This window comes from Haliotis rubra, unplaced genomic scaffold (assembly GCF_003918875.1).
Source record: "Haliotis rubra isolate DU_JTF1 unplaced genomic scaffold, ASM391887v1 Scf530, whole genome shotgun sequence".
NCBI classification, from domain to species: domain Eukaryota; kingdom Metazoa; phylum Mollusca; class Gastropoda; order Lepetellida; family Haliotidae; genus Haliotis; species Haliotis rubra.
In genome coordinates this window covers 371,048-384,714 of record NW_025767225.1, presented here as the reverse complement: position 1 = coordinate 384,714, position 13,667 = coordinate 371,048, and the positions used below count along the sequence as shown (strand labels likewise).

The following is a 13,667-nucleotide window of genomic DNA, read 5'->3' as shown; positions in this document are numbered from 1 at the left end:
TTGTCAAGATTAAGGTGGAATGAATTGTGTGTTAATATTATGTTCAGGTATCATGATTAAGGACTACAGGTAATTATCAGGATTAAGGGCTGACATTAAGTTAACACAATTTAGGGCCAAGATGGAAGCTGGAATTAGTATCAAGATTAAGGGCGGAAGGACTAAGTGTCAGGATTAAGAGCTGACAGATACCTGTTAGGACTAGTGACTGACATGTATTAGGATTAATGATTGACAGTTACATATCAAGATTGAGGGCTGACAGTTATGTATTAGGATTAAGTCTAGCAGTTATGTGTTAAGAATAAGGGTTGACAGTTATGTATTAGGATTAAGTCTAGCAGTTATGTGTTAAGAATAAGGGTTGACAGTTATGTATTAGGATTAATGTCTAGCAGTTATGTGTTAAGAATGAGGGTTGACAGTTATGTATTAGGATTAATGTCTAGCAGTTATGTGTTAAGATTGAGGGTTGACAGTTATGTATTAGGATTAAGTCTAGCAGTTATGTGTTAAGAATGAGGGTTGACAGTTATGTATTAGGATTAATGTCTAGCAGTTATGTGTTAAGATTGAGGGTTGACAGTTATGTATTAGGATTAAGTCTAGCAGTTATGTGTTAAGAATAAGGGTTGACAGTTATGTATTAGGATTAATGTCTAGCAGTTATGTGTTAAGAATGAGGGTTGACAGTTATGTATTAGGATTAATGTCTAGCAGTCATGTGTTAAGATTGAGGGTTGACAGTTATGTATTAGGATTAAGTCTAGCAGTTATGTGTTAAGAATGAGGGTTGACAGTTATGTATTAGGATTAATGTCTAGCAGTTATGTGTTAAGATTGAGGGTTGACAGTTATGTATTAGGATTAAGTCTAGCAGTTATGTGTTAAGAATGAGGGTTGACAGTTATGTATTAGGATTAAGTCTAGCAGTTATGTGTTAAGAATGAGGGTTGACAGTTATGTATTAGGATTAAGTCTAGCAGTTATGTGTTAAGAATAAGGGTTGACAGTTATGTATTAGGATTAAGTCTAGCAGTTATGTGTTAAGAATGAGGGTTGACAGTTATGTATTAGGATTAAGTCTAGCAGTTATGTGTTAAGAATAAGGGTTGACAGTTATGTATTAGGATTAATGTCTAGCAGTTATGTGTTAAGAATGAGGGTTGACAGTTATGTATTAGGATTAATGTCTAGCAGTCATGTGTTAAGATTGAGGGTTGACAGTTATGTATTAGGATTAAGTCTAGCAGTTATGTGTTAAGAATGAGGGTTGACAGTTATGTATTAGGATTAATGTCTAGCAGTTATGTGTTAAGATTGAGGGTTGACAGTTATGTATTAGGATTAAGTCTAGCAGTTATGTGTTAAGAATGAGGGTTGACAGTTATGTATTAGGATTAAGTCTAGCAGTTATGTGTTAAGAATGAGGGTTGACAGTTATGTATTAGGATTAAGTCTAGCAGTTATGTGTTAAGAATAAGGGTTGACAGTTATGTATTAGGATTAAGTCTAGCAGTTATGTGTTAAGAATGAGGGTTGACAGTTATGTATTAGGATTAAGTCTAGCAGTTATGTGTTAAGAATAAGGGTTGACAGTTATGTATTAGGATTAAGGACGGACAGTTATGTATCAGGATTGAAGGTTGAAGTTACATATTAGGATTCAGAACTGACAGTAAATTATTAGGTTTAAGGACGGACAGTTATGTGTTTGGATTAATTTCAAGAAGTTATGTGGTTGATGGTCGACAGTTATGTATTAGGATTAAGGACTGAGAGTTATGTATTAAGAATTAACTATTATGTATTACAAATGTAAAATCATGTAAAACAAATCGTATGTTGATTATGAGGATAATAGGCTAATTCAGTATTCATGAGGATTAAGGACTAATGAGTTATCTCTTCAGGATTAAACATTGTGATTAAGTCCTTAAAGCTGGATATTATTAAAACACTGGTTTTTGCTTTTCTTATAATTAATGTATATTTTCAACAAACTAAATACTATAGATATTACCCTTCTCCGATTTAAGAACTATTGTTAAAATTTAAGAAATGATAATTCATTCACCAAACATTAACCGATGCATGGAAAGTGACAATCTTTTAAAACAAAGTTGCGCTATTTAACAAACACTAAGTACATTTTCACATATACATGTGACTTGGAAGGTAGCTGTCTTAAGTTTAATGATAAAATGTTTAATTTTCAGGACAAAATATGTCATATTGTAAAACCTTGCTAGATTACCTGGTACAATTTATGATATTTATTCATAATGAATGAGTTGAGGAAATATGTAATACACTACATAAACAATAGTATGAAGGTTTCGGTATGTGGAGTACCATTCATGTTTCATGTTTTCAGAACTTTGGTATGTCTACCAACTTATGTCTTTGTACATGTGGTTTCACTGAGTATGAGGTGACCAAAGTTCGGTATAGTGATATTCCTTATTTCCATCTATTTGGCCAATAGATTCTCTGTGAATTTTTATTTCTGAAGTTTGGGAATTCTGAATTTCTGCTTAATAATTAATCTGTGAAGATCTGAGTTCGAAACGCTCTTCATCAACCCATGAGGCGGCTAACGGCACCGGGTAGTCAGGCTCACTGACTTGTTTGCTGCATCATTGTATCTCAGTTGCACAGATTGATGCTCATGCTGTTGATCACTGCATTGTCTGATCTAGACTTGATTATTTACAGACCACAGCTTTACATCTGGAATATTGCTGAGTGCAGCGTTAAACAACTTAAAAAACCCAAACAAACTCAATATTCATGCAGAAAATGAAATATGATATAAGGAATTTTCCAAATTAACATGCATAGAACAAAGTTCTCCATTTGAATTATTCATGAATGACATGAATGGTTGAATTACCAGAAATATATTCGATAAAAATAATATCTACATCGCTGTATATTAGGTACAGATGTTTACCATGTGGATAAAAACAGTCAGCAGTCCTGTGGTTCTTTGTATGTTGTCATGGTAACAGGGTTTATCGTGTTGTCATGGTAACAGTACAGTGTGTCTTCAAGGTAACTGCATAATTTGTCTTGCTACAGGGCATAGCCTCAGACTCATCTTTGCTATTTGCTGACCGTTTGGTCTTGTTGTTTTGCACGATTGTGCATTGTTGCACTGCATGGACCGGTAGCATGAGTTGTCTGCACATCATGGTAATAAACAATTAATATTCGCGACAATCACTGAAGAAATCAAAATAATGTTATGTCAATAATGAATACACAATGCCACTTAGAAAGTGGTCAAATGTAACATATGTTATATTTGTCAACATTTTTCAAATTATTTCAGCTTTTGATAGAAAAGTATTAGAAAGTGAATATTTTTGTCAGTGATTTACTGCTTCATGCATTGAATGTTTGAGATGACAGAGAAGTCTGCAATGTACATGTGGGGTAGGATATTGAAACTATCATAATGTTTGAGATGACAGAGAAGTCTGCAATGTACATGTGGGGTAGGATATTGAAACTATCATAATGTTTGCATGGGGGCTTGGATTTGCACTTGATTCAATGGTTGTCCTTTAACTCTCCCTTTCACCACCGAATACTGTTTTCCACACTTCACTATAACACATGGATGTGACCTGACCTCGGTGTTATAACAAATATTTCTTTTTTCACGCTTTCTTTTTCTGTGATTTTTTTGCATGAAGTTTATGAAGGGCAGGAAAGTCTTAGTTTGATATATTAATTACAAATAGAGTATCTTCATTATACAAATATGTAAGAAGTACTGTGGTGTTGGGTGTCTTATTCTGTATTTTACAATAGAAGGTACAGTAGTACAGAGTGCAGGGTTGTGTCCTTTAGTTCTGCCAGGATTTGCTGATTCTATATGTTGAGAACCTAGATTCACTCTCATCCCTTGGTTTGTTAGCACAATGCATGTGAAGCTCTATGATGTGCCACAATTTGTTCTTTCACGTGAAGCTGACATGATCTTGTCTCAATGCTGTGAAAAGCAATGTTAAACTCACTCACTCACTCACTCACTCACTCACTCGTGCTCACTCACTCACTCACTCACTCACTCACTCACTCACTCACTCACTCACTCACTCACTCACTCACTCACTCACTCACTCACTCACTCACTCACTCACTCACTCACTCACTCACTCACTCACTCACTGCCAGTGGGAGAGTGCCCTCCAGACTCTGCTGCACATACTTCTCATGACGTTTCACTGAGACTGGATTTTCAATAATAAAGTAAAATAAGTGGCCAAATGGATCACCAGTATTTAAAAAAATAAATTAAAAATTTAAATTGTTATGAACGTTATCAGGGATGTTTATGTAATTTCAACCATTTTCTACACATTTTTGATATATATTACAAAACAAGAGCATGAGCTAGTCTTTGACCCTAGCTCATTCATAAAGCAAAGAGGGTGGAATAGTTTCAGATTTGTGTGAGGATTTTACTACTTGTCATTCATTTCTCAGCTGGGGTGGTGGGGTATCCTGGTGGTTAAAGCGTCCGCTCATCAAGCTGAAGACCTGGGTTCGATTCCCCACGTGGGTACAATATGTGAAGCCCATTTCTGGTGTCCTCTTCCATGATATTGCTGGAATATTGCTAAAAGCAGCGTAAAACCATACTCACTCACTCACTTTTTTCTCTGCTTCTATACATTCTGAGTTCCCAAAATGTAACTGACAGAAACACGGCTGATGTTTGTTATTTGAACATGATGATGTCGTAGCCATGCTAACAATATTTATGATTTTCTGATTGTTCCAAAATTTAACTTTTCCTGTGGGCAGTAGTGTTGGGAATTGGTTGAAATCTCACAATTGATCATTGGTTCGATACCAACGACCAATCATCGAAAAAAAAATTGGTTAGTGTCATTTTTTAGATTTTCCTATTCAGGTTGTAGTTGCAGATAAGTATAAAGAAAAAACATTTGGTTCTCTGTTGTTTTTTTGTTTTATTTAGAAACTGCACAATTTACATTTGCAAATTTCACATCCAGTGGAAAATGATTCAGTTCCAGTGTAACATAAACTTCCCAGATTCTTCAAGAAATATTCAGTCATGACTTTTCAGAAAGTGAAGTGAGTTTTCTAAGAATTAAACACGTTTTCAGGCCCTGACAACGTCCTAGATATGTTCCATCACCAAGTATTTCAGGCCCTGACAACGTCCTAGATATGTTCCATCATCAAGTATTTCCGGCCCTGACAACGTCCTAGATATGTTCTATCATCAAGTATTTCCGGCCCTGACAACGTCCTAGATATGTTCCATCACCAAGTATTTCAGGCCCTGACAACGTCCTAGATATGTTCCATCACCAAGTATTTCAGGCCCTGACAACGTCCTAGATATGTTCCATCACCAAGTATTTCAGGCCCTGACAACGCCCTAGATATGTTCCATCATCAAGTATTTCAGGCCCTGACAACGTCCCTAGATATGTTCCATCATCAAGTATTTCAGGCCCTGACAACGTCCTAGATATATTCCATCACCAAGTATTTCAGGCCCTGACAACGTCCTAGATATATTCCATCACCAAGTATTTCAGGCCCTGACAACGTCCTAGATATGTTCCATCACCAAGTATTTCAGGCCCTGACAATGTCCTAGATATGTTCCATCACCAAGTATTTCAGGCCCTGACAACGTCCTAGATATGTTCCATCACCAAGTATTTCCGGCCCTGACAACGTGTTCGCTCGTCACGCGGAAGGCCCGGGTTCGATTGGGTACATGGGTACAATTTGTGAAGCCCATTTCTGGTGTCCTCCGCCATGATGTTGCTGGAATATTGCTGAAAGCGGTGTAAAACCAAACTTTCGCAACATCATGGGGACGTTTTATCGAATGTTCGCATCTTTATGCAGGAATTGTACCGGGGTAAATGATCTGTGTTAGCATTATTTGCGGAGCCTACTCAGGCTACTGTCCCTTAATAGAATTTACGGCAATTTGTGAAGCCCATTCTGGTGTCCTCCGCCGTGATGTTGCTGGAATATTGCTAAAAACGGCGTAAAACCATACTCAGTCAGTCAGTCATGATCATGATGTTAATCACTGTATCCACATCACTGCTCCGGACTAGAATATTTATAGACTACTTCCATACAGCTGGAATAGTACTGAGTGTGGCATTAAACAACAAACAAATAATATAAACATAAACTTTGGTGAGACTACAAAAGGCTTGACACAGGTAGTAATTTCTTTTTGAAACATTTGTGAAATTCTTACTTCATTTCATATTTCTCTGTCTGCACATTTTTCTCGTTTTCTTTTTCAGATGTGGGTTACTTTATTTGTTTCTTCATTTGCAATATCTTTATTCATAAGAGGGAAGTCGCATCAGTATCTTTTAAATGCTTTTACTTTTCTTGACATACAGAATTAATCCTCCTCTGTCAAGGTCATCCCTGAATGCTAACCTTGAACTTGACCTAAACCTTCCCTTTTAAATCTGAGTACATTCTTGATATTTCAGCATTCTTCTGAAAATAGACGTGGTGGCGACATTTATTCATATGGCATGCTAATTTATTGTCATAACATGTTTCTACATGTTATGACATTTATTGAAAATATTCTAGATGTGTATTTCTTGCTAAACAAAAAATAGTGTTGAATATATTCTTAATCAGTGCATTGATTATCACCTGAAGTTTGACAATATTATATATGAGACTGATTACCTTGTATTTGAAAGTCCCAATTGTCAATATTATCAGGCAAGCTTGTTACATTAAATCATAGAGAAACATTGCAGATGTTATATTACGGTTGAGTGAGTGAGCAATGCTTCGTGTCGAAGTCAGCAATTTTCATGGTATATCAAGGCATCCTGTAAATGTGAGCGTTGAATAGATAAATTTGTAAAAGAAAAAATAATAATCACCGACATATGCCCTTTGGATATGCTTACACACGTTCGGCCACGTCACAAAATCTGACCATCCGATCTTAACTTTATCTGTACAACAAACTATGGTTATAACAAACTAAAGGGGACCATTATCTTAAATTCGTTACATGTATTTCAGTTGAAATATAAAGCAAGTTGCCAGGACAAGAAAATAAATAATCTACATCACTCACTCACTCACTCACTCACTCACTCACTCACTCACTCACTCACTCACTCACTCACTCACTCACTCACTCACTCACTCACTCACTCACTCACTCACTCACTCACTCACTCACTCACTCACTCACTCACTCACTCACTCACTCACTCACTCACTCACTCACTCACACATCAAGCTGACATGCCATGATTGGAATACTGTTCAAAGGGGCATTAATCCAACTCACTCACTCATGTAGGTCAAACCAGGAAGGTGAAGTAACCCTTTACACTTCTTCGTTCTGCCGGTCTGATATTTTATGTATATAATATCTCAAAATGTTTATGTCAAATATTACTGTTATACACAGTTGCGTTTCATAATGGTTATAGCTGGCACCAGCAACGTGATGAGTTAGGCACCATGACAACTGTCTAAGGAGTGAGATTGTAATGACCTAGAGTTCCTGTTGCAGGGTGGACGACGCAAGGCCCAGCCTTACCAACCCTACAACCGGAAAGAAAGGACAGCTGAACACTCGTACCAGCTTTCACGGTGGACACCGTACCTCAAGGACATTTTAGAGGTAGGCACACACAAACAGATCTATACTGGTTTGATGCCTGGCAGCCAAATGTTCCAGAGCCAAGGTTCACTTGTACAAGTGCATATAGGCTGATGGTTACATAGCAAATGTATGTTTCCAGAGGGAACCAAGTACTAAACTTGCTAGAATCAGTTTCTAGTATTCAAGTTTGATCTGCAGTATTGTAGGAGATAAAAGTAGTCAATGAAAGCAAGGATGCTTTGACATTTTTCCAATTTTGATAAATGATTCATGGCTATGTTGGTGTCATTAAAACCCTGAACTTGACTGCAGGAATCTTAGTTACTAGTTCCACTAGTAGTTAGTTGGGGTGACTATTTAGGGGGAAACAACTCTTCTAATTTAGTCAACTATTTTAGTCTATTGCAACATACTATTGCGACCAACTATTGCAATGTCATTGCAATAGTTTTTTTTCTCCTTGAGTTGTCTCATTTGAAGTAATTTCCCAAATTAATGTTTAGTTTGTATGAAAAAAAAACAAGTTGAAGTAGTTTCAGTGTCTGTTAATAACTGACAAGACACTTGAACGCCAGATCAAGTGAACACTTAAAACATAAACTCAAAGAAGCTGTAGGTCTGCACCCAAACATCCTGTATTTTGCGTTGCACATTTATCAACGGAAGTCAATTACTAAACTATCGATAGTCACACATACTATCGATAGTTTTTCGTTTCTACCATGGATTATTTGCTATCGGAGACTCAACAATTGCAATTCATCGATAGTTTGATGCATCGTTACAGTTCCAGTAGTTAGGAAGGGTGTTGGGGTAGCCTTGTGGTTCATGCTGAAGGCCCTGGTTTGATTCCCTTCATGTTCAAAATGTGTGGCATCTTGGATAATTTGACTAGTTGGCATCTCCAGCAAGAATGGGTAATATTTGTTAAAGAGAAAGTCACATTTTCCTGAACTGCTTTCGGGCAGTTGGGTAGCCTAGTGGTTAAAGCGTTCGCTCGTCACACCAAGGACCCGGGTTCGATTCCCCACATGGGTACAATGTGTGAAGCCCATTTCTGGTGTCCCCCGCCGTGATATTGCTGGAATATTGCTAAAAACGGCGTAAAACCATACTCACTCACTGAACTCCTTTCCAAAGCTGTGCTCCTTTTAACTCAACCATTTGAAGCTGTTCCCACTGCACCCATGTGATGGTAAGAGAGCTTCTGGAGTAGGTATTGACACTGTTGTTGCTGTTGCTACAGGATGCGATAGACGAGAAGCTGGATGGGAAACACTTTACCTTCCTGTCCGGGGGGGTGTCCCGGTCTGCCATGTCTGCTCGAAGGTAATGTCCCATTCTTACCATGTTCATAGTCAGTTGTCTTGTAAACAGTTTTGAAACACGCCCTTAATGATTACAGTGGTATTCAGGATGAGATTTAAATGAAGAGCTGACTTATGACAAATTTAGTCAGAGTGTAATGATTTTTTATACCAATTTGTTAAAAGCTGATGTAAAATCTTCTTCGCAAAGCCTTTGCCACTCAATCTCGCGTTGTGGTGGTGCATTTTGCTCAAGAAATCCTGTGTGTCTTAAAGTATATGTGAAATATCAGACATGGATACGTTCAGGGGTATGGTCACTACGGAACGAACGAAGGAACGAACGAAGGAGCAAACGAAGGAATGAACGAACGAACGATATTCTGCCAATTTACATTAATGCATTACTGTAACATGACCCTACAAAAGTAGTCCACTTGTGGGTGAGGCCAATTCTTTTAGTCATTAGTCAGTCAAATGTCTTGGAATCACATGCAGTATATTTATTTGTAAGTGAAAGACTTTGCACTGACTTCTATCATCCAGTGTTCCAAGCGCACGATATGGCCATTGGCACAAAGAGAAGGGCCAGTCAAGTGCTCGGAGCGGACCTCGACTCATGGTGTTCATCATGGGGGGAATGACGTACTCGGAGATGAGGTGTGCATATGAAGTTACGCAGTCAGTGAAGAACTGGGAGGTCCTCATAGGTAAGTTACGCAGAGAGTTAACAGATTTGTTTGGGTTTTCTTACAAATGGGACAGTATTGACTGTGACATGGGATCGGGTGGTCAGGCTCTCTGACTAGGTTGATGCATAATGTTGGATCCCAGATCAATGCTTATAGTGACCATCACTGCATTGTCTGGTCCGGACTTGATAACTGTCATCTCGCTGGAATATTGCCGAGTGCGGCATATCTGAACAAACAGACTTAGGAAACTCACTTGTGCATAAGACCGCCTCCGTGGTGTAGTGGTTAGAGCATCTGCCCGGAGAGCGGAAGGTCGCGGGTTTGATCCCCGACTGCGTCATACCAAAAGACGTTAAAATATGGTACTTGTTGGTCCCTGCCTGGCGCTCAGCATTAATGGGTACAACAAGGACTGGTCGGCTCGGAGTCAGTATAATGTGTCTGAGTGGGGTATTCATGCTTCGCTGCGGCATGGTATCTCAGTGAGCTAGCACTATAAAACCAGCTTAAATCTGGGCTAGTACAAGCAGCCGCACATACACATACACACACATGCACGTCGTCATATGAGCGAAATATCTCAAACACGGTGTTAAACCCAATTTCACCTCAACTCACCTCACTTGTTCATACCCATCATGTCAGCATACTACCAATTTAACCCACCCACTGGCTCTCAGGCCATCCACCCTTCCTCCATCTCTATTATTCACCGATCCACTCAATAACGTCTTTCTGACCCCTGAACGATCCGGGTTAGAGTTGGTCTTCAACAGCCCATGCTTGTCATAAGAGGCAACCAATGGGATGGTGTAAGGCTCACTGAAATTGTTGACACATGTCATCGTATCCCAATTGCGTAGATCAGTGCTCATGCTGTTGATCACTGGATTTTCTGACCCAGATTTGATTATTTCCAGACTGCTGCCACATAGCTGGAATATTGCTGAGTGCAGTGTTAAACAACAAGCAAACAAACAAAATAACGTTTTTCTTTACTATCAGGTGCGACAAGTGTGTTGACCCCAGAAGGCTTCCTGAGTGACCTCCGTGACGTCAGCTGCTGAAGACAGTGACCTCCGTGACGTCAGCTGCTGAAGACAGTGACACACTGTGCGGACATGGGACCACTTGCCACACTCGTCTAGGGCCGTCGTAGCTGTTATATCCTGCAGGCACTGTGGTGCTGAGTAGTTGTGTAGTACACCAGGGCTACCATTGGACATTTACTTCAGGTGTGATAACCTACTCCGATTTAGGCAACTTGACAGGTTAAACAGTGAAATCTTTGTTAACTCATTCTTAAGAATACAAGTGCTCGTTGGACCCTGTTGATTAAGGTGCAGGGCGCAGTGCTGTTGTGTATATTAAGCATTGAGAAAACTTGCGATCATGAGTTTGAATCCCAGAGTTACCCTGGTTGTGTTTCATGGTTTAGTCAGCACTGTACCAGTGTTACAAGGATTCCCCAAATTGGTGAACAGCTGATAAACCAAAAGCAGCATTAAACCCATATCCCTCACTCACTCATGAGTTCACCATCGGTTCCCAATTGCGCAGATCGATGCTCATGCTGTTGATCACTGGATTGTCTGGTCCAGACTCGATTATTTACAGACCGCCGCCATATAGCTGGAATATTGCTGAGTGCGCGTAAAACTAAACTCACTCACTAACTCATGAGTTCACTCTGAAGGTGCAGTGAAACTCGTAAAATCAATTTAGTTGACATGTAGTTTCACCATTTCTCTTGATGGTCCCAGTCAAATCCAAATCTGTTGTGTAATGAGTTTCTCCTTGTTGATTGAGGGCAGGGCTGGCTAAGTCGTCTGAGGCACTGCATCACTGGGTATCCCAGAATCCCATGCTTGTGGGTTCATATCCTGTTTTGCCCAGAGTCTCTGCCTACATTTGTCAGAACAATAACAGTGGTTGTTAGTTTCGCCAAAGTGGTTATATCTGGTTCTTTCCACATTAAACTGACACAACGAGATATAACTGGAATACCCGTTATAGCAACGTTAAACCTTTCTCATTGTTACAAGCAATGATGACTAAATATATATCCTGTCCAAGGTGGTGAGGTAACAAGGTTTCACTGTTAAAGATTACAACCTCAGTGAGAAGAAAGTCTGAATTACCAACCCAAAGATGTCGAAAACTGGAGTCCTGGTTTTAAGACAAAGGTTCACATGCTTTTTGTCACTGTAGCACAGGCAGAATAGCCATTCATTTCTTACTGTTCTTTATAAAATAGCAGTTGAAGCATACACTTCAATAATTCCAATTTCATATATTCATAATGTTTTACTCATTTTTAAGATAATTAGCACTTCAGAGTGTCCATATATGTTATGATGTACATATACATGTATTATGAATTTACACATTCCCATTTTTAATATGAACTTAGAATATGAATTGTTTCTCACAATTTGGACTTCTTTCACATTCAGAACTAGGGTAGGGATGATGAAGGCTTGTTATGCAGAGTTGTCTCCCTTGTGTATGCAGGAACCTATTAGGGTGGATTTGAATCATGGTTCAAACTGAATATATATCAGGGTTTGTCAGCTCCATACCTTGGTTGATGGTTTCACCAAAGTAATAAACATCTAAAACGTATGTCACATTTTGCTTTCAACCACAACAAGCTGACATGCCATCATATAATTGGAATACTGCAAGTGGCATTAAGCCAAAAACATGCACTCACTAAAACCAGAGCTGTATGGCCTGAACAGTTCACGAACACCCATGTTGAGGTCCAAAGGGATATTGCCCTGGTTTTATTGCCCTGGTTTAATAGAAATCATTATAAGGCAATATACTGTTGCTGTCTTGGTTAGATGTCAACACATCCATCATGTAAAGTAGAACCCTGTTAGTGTGGAAACCTCTGCTATCTGGTTCGAGTGTCTACATACATGTTAAATACAAACATTTTTTTAAAATTTGAGGTAGTCCTTCAGAATTGGATACCTGTTTTGTAAATTTAGGACAAAGCACCAATTGTAATCAAGTATTCTTCAATGTCTTGGTAGAATCCTTGTTGATAGGGTTTAACTATACTTTGCATTTTGTGTAATCTATATAGTTAAACTTGACTTATATACCACCTTTATGGACTTTGAATTTGAAGTGAAGACCCAAGGTCAGGCTGACTCCGCTCAGTGTGTCACAATATGAAACACTATGAAGGGCATGGAGTTTTCAAAAATTATGTAATTCTAAAGTCTTTTTTTAAAAAAGTTTGTGTTTGAGAAACTATGATATTTTTAGCAAGCTTTTTCTAGAGGCTGATCTGCTGGCATTGAGTTAGGATGTAGCATGTTGTGGCACAGACCAGTTATTACCCACATCTTGTACTTCACTTTGTGAAGTATTGTGTTTCTATGGTAACTATTACCATGAATATTAAGTATTATTTATATTGCACCTTTACTACCAGGTTGTTGAAGAATCTTATATTCAATTCCTTGATATGACGAGTTGGAACAATTACAGGTACGTTGTTGCGAGTAGATACTTCTGAGGTTCCATATATACCTGTTAAATGTACAATATTGTGCAACAGAATTCTTTCCCGGAGTGTAAAATTCAGGCCAGACTGATACGATACTATTATGGACTAGTTTCGAGAATTATTGAAGTAATTATTTCTTTTGATCTAAAGAAACTAAACTGGTTTTTGATGCAGTGATTTAAAGGAATAATAACATTGTAACAGAACGTCTCCTACTCTAGGTCTGACTTGCTTTTGATAATATATTAATGAGTAAGACCAGGCCCCGATTTCTCGAAACAAACTTAAGTCTGAGTTTTGACTTAAGTCAGAGTTTTTACTCAACTTTGAGAAAACACAGGAAAATGCATTTTCCAGAATAAACTGAAATCAATATTAAACTCAAACTTAGTAGACAATTTGAGTTTGGTGGGTAGATTACTTAAGTTGTTTGGGATTTTTTAATTAAAAAAATGCAGTCTTGTTAA

General features: G+C 38.4%; 1 protein-coding gene across 1 annotated transcript in view; it reads left to right on the top strand.

Annotated features, from left to right (window-relative positions):
- LOC124253068 (syntaxin-binding protein 1-like) overlaps nucleotides 1-13,454 on the top strand; it is a 38,387-nt gene extending 24,933 nt beyond the window's left edge. Inside the window, 4 exon segments of the mRNA XM_046686795.1 lie at nucleotides 7,580-7,690; nucleotides 8,919-9,001; nucleotides 9,526-9,689; nucleotides 10,680-13,454. Of these exon segments, the coding sequence (XP_046542751.1) occupies nucleotides 7,580-7,690; nucleotides 8,919-9,001; nucleotides 9,526-9,689; nucleotides 10,680-10,741 (420 nt within the window). The 3' untranslated portion in view covers nucleotides 10,742-13,454.
- Nucleotides 13,455-13,667: the final 213 nt, after the last annotated feature.